General features: G+C 32.5%; 2 protein-coding genes across 2 annotated transcripts; one reads left to right on the top strand and one right to left on the bottom strand.

Moving 5' to 3' along the window:
- Nucleotides 1-3,387: 3,387 nt before the first annotated feature.
- Nucleotides 3,388-4,411, top strand: LOC122588119. Its single transcript, XM_043760254.1, has 2 exons — nt 3,388-3,934; nt 4,266-4,411. Exons 1-2 carry the CDS (start codon nt 3,388-3,390, stop codon nt 4,409-4,411), a joined length of 693 nt encoding a protein of 230 aa, XP_043616189.1.
- Nucleotides 4,412-9,400: 4,989 nt separating this feature from the next.
- LOC122588743 (PI-PLC X domain-containing protein At5g67130) lies at nt 9,401-12,848 on the bottom strand. The gene is made up of 8 exons (XM_043760918.1): nt 12,631-12,848; nt 12,339-12,461; nt 10,866-10,988; nt 10,658-10,756; nt 10,267-10,570; nt 9,933-10,156; nt 9,729-9,815; nt 9,401-9,607 (listed from the first exon to the last, which is right to left on the bottom strand). The coding sequence occupies exons 1-8, from the start codon at nt 12,730-12,732 to the stop codon at nt 9,581-9,583; spliced, it is 1,089 nt and encodes a 362-aa protein (XP_043616853.1). The 5' UTR covers nt 12,733-12,848; the 3' UTR covers nt 9,401-9,580.
- Between the last annotated feature and the right edge of the window lie 1,551 nt (nt 12,849-14,399).

Below are 14,399 nucleotides of genomic sequence, written 5' to 3'. Positions count from 1 at the left end.
TAAATTAGAGTGGTATATACTAGAAATCAAATAATAGAGAAAAACCATAAATGTTTACACGTTTCACCAATATAATAGCAAATATGTACTATTATTTAAGTAAGTTGGCTAGGGGTATTTTTTAAATTTACTAGCTATGTGGGTCCCGGAGGTGAATTTCCCACGGTCTCGGGTTCGAGCCTTGGGTTTCTCATCTTAAGGTATTTTCCATGAGGAGGGGTTAGAGGTCCAACGATTTGTTGGTTAAAATTGTCTCCAACACGTCTAAATTGAAACTAACTTTACAATAAAAAGTATAATAATAAACTAACAACCGACTGAATTGGTTAGACGAACGGGTGGGTGAAGCATTTGTATTGACCCCACAAAATTTTCCGACTTATTCCGACTGACTTGACAAAATAAACCATCGATGGGGATGGTCTAATAGTTTCATCTTTATCAAATAAAATAACTGCAAAAAATAGAAAGCATTTTTTAAAAAATTTATAAAAATAACAATGATTTTTGAAAGTTTAATTTTTAGAAATGAACTTTTATTTATTCCCGAATATAGTAATATTTGACACGCGTACTTCATGACATGGACATTATTCGATTACGTAACATTTTTTTATGACGTGGCATACGTTATAACTACATAAAATTAGAAAGGACCTTTCGATCAGTTTACGAAAATAGCAGTGACCTTTAAAAGTTTTACTTTCTAGTAATAAACTCTTATTGTCGGATTACTCCAACACTGACGACGACGGTGTTGGAGGTGGAGGTGGTTTTTTCTCGATTTATTCAACTAATTATAGAAACCATCGACATCTGTTCGAGTTCAAGCTAACCTTTGAACCTGCGCTATCTGGATCTATGTCATCTGTCGCCGAACTATTATTAAACGGTCCAGATCCGGCCTATGCAACCCTTGTTTCACCTTGAACATTCTCGGGATCTCCCTTGGGCTAAAATGGCGAGGTTTTGGCATCTAGTTTTAGAGATTTTTAATCTCGAAATAGACGAACAAGAGCTAGATCTATGTCTCATATAAGATCTTTATACACAGTTTTTCAGCTTTTCAATGCTTGAAATAGGAAGAGACTCGACAGAGATCAATAAAATTAAGCTGAAACTAGCTTCAAGATAAAATTGCGAGAAGAAATACCTTACCAATACCGAAACTAAAATGGAGCCATGTCATTTTTTGGGGAAATGACAAGGGTTGTAGAAATTACATAACAGTGACCAATTCACGAAACTCCAGAAAATCGAAAGTAAAAAATGTCACGTAATCGAAAAATGTCCATTTCATCATGTACGTGTGTCAAATGTTACTATTTTCGGGAATAAATGAAAGTTCGATTCTAAAAAATAAAACTTATAAAGATCACTGTTATTTTCATGAATCGGTCGAAAGGTGCTTTCTATTATCTGCAGTTATCCCTTAGCAAAATGCTTAGATAACTGCTGGTACATAAACATTTGACTGAGTTGAAAGCCAACTTTGTTATAAGGGAGACAGTGAATTAGCCAACTTATCGATTTTTTAATTAGTAGAGAAATACAAAAGTAAATTGCTGCATGAAGAACATTAGTAAATTAAAGTAAGTTGTTATATTTTATGTTGATCGTTAACCTTTATATTTAAGAATAAAGTAAGGTGTTATGATAATGTATAAATTTGTCACAGTTTTGTTTATGAAAATAGATTGTTTTGGTTTGTGATATTTGATTGTTGAGTAATTAAGTTTTGGGTTTTCTGGGATATATGCAATATGCGGACCTTGATAAGCGTATCAATTGTTCAAACTTAATTTGGTTACGTTACGTACTTGCATGCTATTAACATCACTCGCACATAAATCTTTAAGCTAGCTTTTTTAATTTACATGCTAAATTTATAAATGGTCCAGTCACTCTAAATAATTATTTTTACAGAATTCACTAATCATTTGTAAGAATTTCCGAAAAGAAATAAAATCTCGTTGAAATAAGGGTGAAGGGGAGCATTGGCTAGCAGCTAGCCGGCTATGATTCCCGCAATTTAGCCAAGAAAAACACAATATAATTAACCTCAAATAAAAAACTCCAAATTTAAAAGTTAGGTTTTTTGGCCATCAATGGTGGTGGACTACACCCTCAAAAAAGAAACGGTCACAACAAAACGCTTCCAACATAAACAATATTCATAGCTAAATATCTATACTATATTATAAAATATATTTTCTCTAAATTTTCAACATTAACTTAAAATTTTCAATATTGATTTTTAAGTAGTTTCCCAAAATGTCCCTCCTATCTATTCTATATTTATTTAAAATAACTATAATATTTTTTCTCTCTCCTCAAATCTCAATCAATCATCTTTTTTCTCTCTCCTCCATAAATCATTTATTCCTCCAATTCATTCAAAATCTTTTATCTCAAAAACCGTACATCGATAAATTATAAAAATTGTATGGGTGTTCTTAAAATTTCATGCTCTTTCATTAGAGATGTCATTCGATATACTTTCGACAAATTTTTAAATTCGAAGGCGGAGCCCGTACGGCTAAGGCATTTGACTATCATACTCTATGACCTAGATATCACCCCACCATCTCACTGCCGCAAGACACGGGTACTTGCTCTCATACTTTACTAAAGTAATACCGAGATATATAATTAACTTTTCATCCCAGTCTATTCACTAATTAATATGTTTTATTAATATTAATCAAAAGTTTATATCTTTTTTAAAGGTGTAAATTATTTACAAATATCGAGAAATATAATAACACCTTCGGAAAATAGATTCATTCACAATTTAAACCCTTTATATTAAACTCCTATCACTTAAGATATTTGAGAAAGAAGGCTTGAAACTTTAAATATATTAATTAAACTCAAACTTGATAATTCATTGTAAAAAAAATAATTACATCGTTGTCAGTTGTCACTACACCATTTGTGTATTCACGGATGACAAACTCTCATATTTCCGGTATATTCATTGAATCGATCGAATAAAATGGATATTCAAGGCTCGAATAGTCGAATGTGCCAAAATATTCAGCCTACCAAAATAACCACCATATTAGGGTAGACGGAGTGGTTGAGGCACCGGACCGGTACCGGGCCGGTACCGGATGGCAGACCGCCCCGACCCCCCGGTACCGGTTGGGTGGGGAGGCGACTGGGCAAAGTGGTGCCGGTTTGGGTGTCGAAAAAGTTGACCGTTGAAAAAAAAAAAAAAGAGGGGTCCACGTTTGCAACGTCTCTCTCTCTCTTTCTTCTTCTTTCCTTCTTCTTTTTTTCTTCCTTGTTTCTCCATTCTGCACTTCTGTTTCTTTTTTTTTTCTTTCAACACACAAATCACACACACAAATAACACACACATATATCTATATTTTCGGAATCATGAACCCTTTCTTCAACAATCCTTTATTTCTTGACAATCATGGCCCAACACCCCCAAATTTCCAATCGGACTCGAGTTCATCCGACGAGACGGAACGGTATATTAATCTATTCACAATGGCGCATTATGCGATTCTACAAGATGTCCGTGATACTGCCTCCTCTTCAAAAACGTATACAAGACGCGACGATCGCAGTGAGTCTCACAACCGTCTTTTTCGAGATTATTTTGCCGAGGAACCGAAATTTAATGAGACTTTTTTTAGACAAAGGTTTCGTATGGGTAGACGGTTGTTTGTGAAGATAGCTTCAGATTTGGAAAACAATTTTAGTTTTTTTCAAAGGAAGATCGACGCTCGTGGTAAATGGGGGTTTTCGGCTTTACAGAGATGCACATCTGCAGTTCACCAGTTAGGATACGGTAGTAATCCCGACAGTTTAGATGATTACCTAAATATGTCGGAAAGATCGTCACGTGACACCCTTAATGCTTTTTGTGATGGAGTCATTAAGTTGTATCGGCATGAATATTTGCGTAGGGCAACGCGTACTGATACGCAACTCATTCTTGATCATCATGCGTCTTATCATGGTTTCCCCGGCATGTTAGGTATATCTTTACTTAATATATATATTTACTTAATGTATATATGTATATATATTTTACGTAGTTTAGTTAATAATGTATATATATATTTTTTACGTAGTTTAGTTAATAATATATATATATATATATATTACGTAGTTTAGTTAATAATGTGTGTATATATATATATATTTTTACGTAGTTTAGTTAATAATGTATATACATATACATATATATATATATATATTACGTAGCTTACTTAATATTTTCGGTCTAATAAATGTGTTTATAGGGAGTCTTGATTGTACACACTGGGGTTGGGATAATTGTCCAGTAGCTTGGCGTGGCCAGTACACGCGAGATGATCATCACGGGCCGACGATATCGCTTGAAGCAGCACGCATACTTTGGTGTTGCCGGTTCAAACAACGACATTAATGTGTTGAACCAATCTCCTTTGTTCAATCCTTTTGAAGACGGCACAACACCGTTGGTTCCATTCACTGTAAATGGAACCGAATATCAGTACCCGTATTTTCTCGTGGATGGGATCTACCCAAGATATGCGATGTTTGTGAAAACGATTTCCCATCCAACCGGTGAGAAAAGGATTCGATTTGCTAAGGCACAGGAGGCTGCAAGGAAGAATGTGGAGCGAGCTTTTGGTATTATAAAAAAAAATGGAAAATACTTAGAGAACCGGCAAGACAAATGGAAGAAACCCCCATCTGTAAGATTATGTATGCGTGTTGTATTCTTCACAACATGATTTTAAAAGACGAGGACCACGCTATAAGTCCTGATTACATTCCAGATCCCCCTGTTGCGCCACAGCCATCGGATGAACGACTGTTTGAGATACAGAACCCAAACGTTCACGAGGATCTTAAGATGGATCTCATTGACCATATTCATCGCACATTCATCCCGGGCATCGATCGCTAGTTTATTTATGTATTGTGTTGTCGTTTCGTTTAATATTGTACTTTGATGTTTTATTTTGTTGTTTGTTTTATATTTAATATTTGTATTAGTTTTAATTTATTAAATAAAATGTTTTACTTTTAAAAATAAATAGAAATGAAATTAAATAGAAAAGGGTGGGGAGGGGAGGGGAGAGGTGGTGAAGTGCTCCTAGGTTTCGGGGAGGGGAGGAGAAGAAAAATCAGGGAGGGGAGGGGAGGAGTGGGGAAGCCCTCCCCCCACCCTTAGGCTACCCCACAGTACGGCCACGCAGTCAAGCACTATATCACCATTTCAAACATGTTTATGCTTTTTAATTTTTTATTGCTTGTATATGTAATAAAAAACCGAAACCCAAAAAAACCGAAAACCGAACCCGAAAAAATTGAATATAAAAAACCCGATGTGTAACGGTTCGGTTACGGTTTTCAATATTCATTATCAGCGGTTAACCGAACCGAATTTTGTATTACATGATTACATTATTTACATATCTATTTAGCTAAATTTTTGTATTTGTTGCCTAAAATATTAACAATTTTACTAACTTTCTTTCACAATGATTAGTTTTGAATATTCTAAATAATTTTCTTACATATATATAATCTTTTTAGAAAAAGTTGTTAACTTTGTTTAAAATATTTATCTAAAATATTAATAATATCATATAAAAGACATTTTAGGTAGTAAATCATGATATTCTTAAATAAAAACTTGCATTGCGTAAATATAACGTGTTAGAAAAAGTAACTCAAAATTAGATGTAATGTATATTTATTTATAAATCAAAATATTAATGTAGTTAAACGTCTATTATACATAGAAAAATTAATCAATACAATGTAAATTGATTATTATAGTTGAAAACTTAAACTTTATATTAGCATAACTGTAATAAATGGTTAACCGAAATTAACCGGCTTTTTCGGGTGGTGGTGGTTATGGCGGCAACGGTTTGGTGGTGGGGACGACTGTTGGTGGTGGAGGCAGAGTCGAGTGGTATAGATAATTAATGTAAAACGTTAATGGAGATATATTGGATAAATAACTGGTATTGTAATTTAATCATTAATGGTATTTTAGATAATTCATTCATAACTTTTAAATAGAGGGTTGTTTTATTTATTAAATAGTACAAAAGTATAGATTAGGTGTATAAGGGAATTATGATTAAGACATAAAGGTATTTTTGTTATAAAAAGTGTTTAATTTTCTAAAATAGAAGAGGTCAATATGTTTTATAAATAGTTATAGATAGAATGAACATTTTTCATCATATATTTGTATATTTTATAACAAAAAGTAATAAACTTCATATATAAAAAACATAACTGGAGTATCATATTATACATTTTATTTCAGTTGGTATTTTTTTCTGTCAGCCAACAAAATTTTTATTTTAAGAAAAAAAAATACACCTAGGCGCCCATAACAGTTATTGAGGCAGCCCAAAGAATATAACACACATTACAGTTACAAACATGATACACCCATTTTGAGTTGGTATTTAGTTGTGTTCAGCTGAAATGTAAGTTTAAGTGTAACCTGGGCTACGCACAGGTATTATTCTAGTTGTTTATGGTGCATGTCGTTTAATAGTTGAGAAAATAATCAAAAGAATGGCACAATCAAACAGTATCTTCAAAGTCGTAAGTATCAAGCATTAAAACATGAACGCCATTCTACAAAATTATATATGATGGTCGTCAAATGAAACATGTTAGTAATGTATTTCATCTTATTGTCAAAAAGAAATGATACAAACGAGACAGCTAACTATATGTGTAGCATACCTTTGGCTGTTGAGTGATGCTATCTTCTTGGTTCAATGGTTCGTCGGAGTAACTCGCACAGTCCCATAGGCGTTATGTGTCGTCAAGAAAGCATATTTGTTGAATGGGAGAGAGTTATTTAGTTTTTCAATCACTACTCGTATTATTTAAAGGAAAAAAACAACAAAAATAAGTTGCTTTGTAGTTCGTTGAAAAAGAAACTATTGAAAGTAAACCTGGCCCAGCCCAGCTCGGCTAGCCCAATAAGAACCTTAAAAGAGTGGCTTCAACTAACCCACTTGTTGACTTTGGTTGTAACTGGGTAGGTAGGTTATAAATGATAATTGTGTCATCATATATGCAATAAGAATTTGTGGTTTCTAAAGTCTCCAACGAAAAAACGTAATAGAAGCCCCTCCAATCCATTCATATTCATAACCACAATTACAATGCGAAGAAAATAGTGCATCAATCATATCAAACATTGTTTTGAACTAGTGTTAGTTTAATCATATAGCATAATTAAGTAAATGATTAGTCTTAAACAAGGTAGAAATATAAAGTAGTTTAAGCTTTTATTGACCATATAAATTTGTTATTAACCTATACATATTTGGATTTTTTTCACAGTGTTTGGTAAAATGTTACTCTGTAATATGTAGATTTTATATTAGGAAGACAACTATCCAAACTTTTAGGTGACTCATATATGTGTGTTTCTTTTTCTTTTTTTAATACTTGTGTCAAGTTTTTTAATATCCCAAATTTGATTTTAAGAAAAAAACTTGCTTCGATAGTTCGGTGATAAAAGTGGGTTTCAAGCTAATAAAAAATTCCAAATGATTACTATTTTCGTGAATTTAAAAAACTACCAGTTTGTCAAGAATTGAAGGACATTTCCAATTTATTATTGTTCTTATCGAAATTGGTTGATGTACAAAGTAATTTGATTATTTCAATGTACCATTGATATATACCGAAAAAAATACACATGATCAGTTTTTTAAGGTTCCAAAATTATCCCCAGTCTAGTTTTAAAAAATTGATATTTTTGCAAAAATTTAGTAAATCATACTACTACATTTGTGTCATTTTACATTTCGTTCTACAAAATTAAGTTTGAAAAGAAAAAAAAAAAACTATATTTGTTCTTGTGTGGTTAACATCGACGACTTACATATGACCACCCATTTGTTTTATTCAGATTCATTATTCATGGCGACTTTCAGACGATAATTAATGCCAACAAAAAATCGGTGCGACATTTCTGGTTTCAAACACTAAAACAAACACACCATAATGAATCCAACCTAAATTAAAGAACGAAATGCATTTTTGGTCCTTGTGTTATCACCTCATTTGCAAGAATCGTCCAAACGTGCACAAAGTCGTTTTTTTGGTCCCTGTGATATCAACATAGTCGCGATGTCAGTCCAAACAGACGGTTCCGTCTATTTTCTGCTGTTAAGGGCATCATGTGCCCCTCACGTGAGGGGCAATACTGTCTTTTAATATAAAAAAGGACTATTCTTGCAACGTTAGAAATCTGATATTTAGATCAAACAAATCCACATACTTCTCTCTAGACAAACGACAATTATTCAAAATCTAATATCAAATGATAATCAATACAAAGTTGAATTAATTTTTATTTTCACAAAGATTATTCTTCATAAGGCTATATTACATGATCTTGTGTTTCTTTCTTCTTTCGTAGAGATATTTTCTGGAGGGTTCATACTACCCCGATTTCATCTCATTGATCTGGGGTTTCATCTTAAATTCTTGGATCTGGTTTGATTAACTGCCGATTTGACAAATGGTGTTAGCGATTTGGGGATTTTGGTACCGTTTGATTTTTTGGATAATCTCAGTCTTCGCCAACTACCGCCGCCGCCGCCAGGCGGCGACTGTCGGAAAACGCCACCACCACACTGCTGCTATCACTTTGCGCTCTGCACTCTTCATCACTCTCTCCCCTCTGTGTCTCTCTTTGTATATATGTATGGGTGGTAGGATCTTGGTGTTAGCAGATGTGTGTGGAGATTTTGATATAAAGGTAACGACGACCCTATAACAGTGATGGTTGTGTGGTGGATCCTGAAGGAAACAATGGCCATATAGATTTATGGGTCTCTTCTCATAAGTGAATTAACAAAAACCAAGTACACCTGAATGCTATGAAAGGGTAAGTGTTTGCATATGCAATGATGAATGGACAGGAGTAGTGTTAATAGAAAAAAGAAAAGAAAATTGGATTTGCAAAAATAGTCATTGTTTTTATGAAAAGTTGGTCTAGCCCATCACATGCGTGGCACATGGCATTACAAACGGAGAAAATAAACGGTCCGTTAGTTTTGGACCAAGGATACAACTAGTGTGATACCACATGGACCACAACAACTTTGATATTATATACATAATTCTCCGGCAAGAAGTCGGAGCATAATACAAAACATTACAATTACAATATAAAAGGACTCATTGCCCATATGGGTCATGACATATTAGATTTCTTATCGCAACTTGAAATCCAAAATAAGAATGAGTTATTGAAATACCTCGTTGGTTAGTGTTACTTGCCCGGTAAACAACTTCGTTCCTATGCTTCCAAAGTGACCACCACCACACATAACAAGATGCTTTAGTTCGTTAATATTTCATAACATGTGACAAGTAGACACAATAGAAAAACCCGAAACTCTCGATCTTATTTCTAAATATTATAAAGGGAAACAATTAAATCTTTTTCTTCTTTTTACTTTCTAGTTTCCAAAAAAGTAACAATCATCAAAATAGCTACCAACTTCAAGGGAAACTAGAATTTTTAGATATAATTAATCTGTATCCATATCATTTGGTACCAAAAGCTTTAGGGTGTACAGCTTCCTCCACCAGGCTGCAAAATATACAAATTTTTCATCACTAACTTTCTAAAATATTGGCAAATCAAATGTATTCGAAACAAAAACTATAAGTGAATTCGATAGTATATATTGATCATCGAGGATTCAAATTACCACGCAAGCATGTACGTCGTTGCATCCACACAAAAGCTCTCCATTCATCAAATCGACGGCTTGAAATGTTCCACCTCCTTCACTCCTCTAACAAAACGAAACAAAATCCAATGAATAATGAAAGATATACTCTATATAATTGTAACATGGAACTCTAAATGCTATATATATATATATATATATAGACACTATATGTTTTGGTACCTTGTAAAAATCGACAGCAAGGAAGTTGGCCCAACGATTAGCAGAGTCACTGTGGCAAGTCTTGGTCATGTCCAAGAGGTCGCCATTGTTTTGACCACATGCCAACACTTTTAAAGGAAGAGTACGGAAGTAGTTTACTAAAACAAGTGATTTTGTTGTGTCGTTCATTGGAGACGACTCTCCTCTGTTCGGGCATTCCCCTGCCTTCATTCCACCGTCCCCATCTACAATCAAAACAAACAAATTCAAGAATAATTATAAAAGAAAAAAAAAAGGACAAAAGGGACATATGAACATCTATTTTTTTAATAAAAGAGAGTGAATAAAAACTCACATTGGTTTTCAACCATGTAGTTCCATTGGTAGGCAATTCCTTCACTTTGTTCCTTGGAACTATTTGAGCCAAAAACAAGTAACCTTTGATTGTTTGCCACCATGTCACTAACCAAAGGCCAATCTTGGCCATTTTTAGGCATTTTTTCTACCGGAAACCAGTACTTTTTCAGACCCGCATCAGTAAAGACATTGGTCAAACCATTAGGTGCATGTACATAGTCTTCAAGAATGATTGTCACTATTTCTGTTGGATTTGCTGATAGAAAAACTTCAATTTCTTTCAAAGTGTCTATAGCTGGTGCCTATATTATTAGAGTTAAGAATGCATCAAAAAATAGCACAATTGCTTATACTACTACAACTACAAAAGAAAAGAAAAAAAGGCTTACAAATTTGGTGAGGTCATAACATTTTCCACCAAAAGAATGGCACAACCAAACAGTGTCTTCAAAGTCGTATGTATCAAGCATTAAACCACGAACGCCATTCTAAAATATATATGATGATAAAATGAAACAAGTCAGAAATGTATTTCATCTTATAGTAAAAAAGAAATGATAGAAACGAGACAACTAACGAAATGTGTAGCATACATACGTTTAGCTGTTGAGTGACACTGTCTTCTTGATTCGTCGGAGTAACTCGCACGGTCCCATTATCGATAGCAAAGGCGTTATGTGTCGTCAAGAAAGCATATTTGTTGAATGGGAGAGAGTTATTCTGTTTTCCAATCATTCAAAGTTACAAACATACTAACATCAAAAAGAAGAATTCAACAATAAAAAAAAAAAGTTGGTATGTACTTTTGTAGTAAACACAAAAACTGAAAGTAAACCTGGCCCAGCCCAGCCCGTCTAGCCCAATAAGAACCTTAAAAGAGTGGCATCAACTAACCCACTTGTTGACTTCGGTTGTAACTGGGTAGGTTATAAATGATAATTATGTCATCATATATGCAATAAGAATTTGTGGTTTCTAAAGTCTCCAACCAAAACACGTAATAGAAGTCCCTCCAAGGCTCCAATCCATTTACAACAACAATTAAAATATGGATAAAAGTTTCTCCAATCCATTCATAATCAGTTTTGGTCTAATCATATAGCATAATTAAATCATTAGTCATTAACAAGGTAGATATATAAAGTAGTCTAAGCTTCTATTGACCATATATGTGTTATTAACATATACATATTTGGATTTAGTCACAGGGTTTGGTAAAATGTTATGTAATATGTAGTTTTTATATTAGGAATACAACCATCCAAACTTTTAGGTGACTCATATGTGTGTGTGAGTTTCCTTTTCTTTTTTGAACAATTCATTGTAAGCTGTTTTTAAATTCCAAAGTTGATTTGAAGAAAAAAACTTGCTTAGATGATAAATAAGGGTTTCAAATAATTATTAAAAAAGACCAAATGATCGATTACTATTTTTTTGAATTTAAAAAACAACCAGTTTTGTCAAGAACACTGGAGATTTTCCCTTTTTGTTATTGTTCTTATCGAAATTGGTACGTTGGTGTATAAATTAAGCAATTTCAATGTACCATTGAAAAAAATAAATAAATAAATAAAATAAAATTCCAAAATTGTCCTTAATCTAGTTTTAAAAAAATTGCATTTTCGCATAAATTTAGTAAATCATACGATATTTGTGTCAATTTACATTTCGTTTTCCAACATAAAGTTTGCAAAAATAAAAAATTAAAAATACTATATTTGTTCTTGTGTGGTTAACGTCGAGCGCTTAAATATGACCACCCCTTTGTTTTATTCCTATTCATTCATGGCGATAATTATTGCGAACAAAAAATCGGTACGACATTTCTGGTTTCACACACTAAAACAAACACACCATAATGAATCCAACATGTGTACTATGTTTCACTACTTTAATTCCTCTTCATAGGCGGAACTCAAACGTTTTAATAGAACACCGAACATGTACGACTTTTTTTTTAATACCCATATCTAATCTATCTAAGTAATATATAAAATTTACATTAACATTGTTAATTTATAAAATAATAATTTAAGAGAGACAATTAATTAATTAGTAACTAGGACTAACCATAAGATTGAAGACTGGCGTAGCCTTTGAGCGGACACATTTGGAGCCCGGAAATCCTTGAGGGCATGAGAAACAATAGAGACCAGCCTCACAATCTCCGTCCGATTCACAATTATCTAGCAACTACACTTGCAATAATAATGAATCATTTCAAATTTCATTTGTCAAGTTTTTTATAAAAATAGTACGCAAATTATATACGAGTAGTATATAACTATATATAGACATCTATACGCGCGTTAAGAGAATTAGACTAAAATATACTGTACTAAAAATTAGGTGATGTACGTACCTTGCATGTTCCGTTAGAGCACGCAGTAGCGATATTGATGAACAAACATATTTGAATTACTACTACTACTAACAAGAATGGCAATCTAATATGTAACTCCATATCGATCAATCAATTAATATGAATATTATATTAATTGAGTGTTTCTGTTTCTCGATCGAACAAGGCTGCATATGAAACGCAGCACAGGTACGAGAATTAAGATATGAAATTGTGAAGTGAGGTTTTAAATTAATGAAGATGTATTTAATTAGTAATATACAGGGGAAAGTGAGAATGCAAAAGGTGGGAGATGGAGGGATATATATTAATTCCTTATGCAGTTGAGAAAATAAAGCCCAATTAAAAACAGCAATATATATATAGTTAAATACATAACTTTTCTTTTGGACTGATGCTTTATATGCATTTATTTACAGCCAATATGGGTATCCTATTTGATATCCACTCGGAGTCCCAGTTAGAAGCATGTATTTGGGGAGAATTAATTAGGTTTGAATCTAAAAAAAATAAAGTTTTTCAATAATATGTTGTTGTGTTTTTCGGTGAACAATTTTCAAAGCCGTAACCCGTAAGCTATAGGCGAAATCTGTGAGTCTATGATGGAGCCATGATGACTAAAAGTGGAGTCTTTTAGGTAGATCAACCATCACCCATCAACCCTTATCATGACCTATTACTCTCATCAGCTACCTTTTATCAATATCTTTAAAGACGAAACTCGTATTATACCTTTATATATGTCGTTCATGCATGATTGACTCGGTTTAGATTTTTTATTTTTTTAATTTTATCTTGGAATGAGTTAATTGAAAAAAAGTGAAAAATAAAAATAAAAAAACAAACTAAAAAAAAAACAAAAACGAAACTTTTTTATCTTCTATCTTTAAAAATTTTGTTTCAGGATTTTTTTTTTTTTTGTTATATTAGTTAATGTAGTTATTAATAAATAAATATATTACTAGAGTAGTATTCATTATAAGAATTGATAGCTAGTATATTGTCCTAAAGAATAATATTACAGAAAATAGAATGTTTAATTTATTATTTTACATATATTTTAATTTTAGTTGTGTAACAGATCATACATCAATGAACTAAATCTTATTTCTTCTAATATTTTTGGATATATGAACTCCCACATCTATCTAGTGATGATATATCCATTAACAAATGAACTGGTATTTTAAGAGATCAGAAATTAACAACATAAAAACTTTGTTACATTATAATTACAAACAAAAAGTTATCCCTTTCTTACACAAGCTTAAGATTAAAAAAATGGTTAAGACAACTCCGATATGACCTTAGACACGGCCATACATAACGTTTGAGATGGTCTAAAGTTTAAATCTTGGTATAATTAAGCAAAATACTTTTAAAAATAAAGATAATGATTTTCAAGAATAAGTTTCTATGAAATTATAATTGGGTGTATGAAAAGACATTTAATCAAACTTAATTTTATCGCTGAAAAAATAACTAAAATACAAAATTAACATTCCTCAGAACTCTCTTTTTGAAACGCCAGTATACAACCATACACATTTTCATTCAAAACGTACACATGAACAATTTTTTATTTTCCAAAATCCGTAAAAGCCAAAACTTACATATCGTACATAAATTTGCATTTAAATTAAAATTTCGGTTAATAAGAAAACACCAAACAAAAAGTCTCAAAAGACGAGCATTGGTTTAAATGAACTAATGGATTGATCGGTTCAACATCACACAAAATTCCACTTCAATGTTCCAAACCTTTTTCT

The sequence above is a fragment of the Erigeron canadensis genome, chromosome 2, assembly GCF_010389155.1.
Source record: "Erigeron canadensis isolate Cc75 chromosome 2, C_canadensis_v1, whole genome shotgun sequence".
NCBI lineage: Eukaryota > Viridiplantae > Streptophyta > Magnoliopsida > Asterales > Asteraceae > Erigeron > Erigeron canadensis.
Note: the sequence above shows the minus strand (reverse complement) of the source record. Positions and strands in the feature narration are given on the sequence as shown.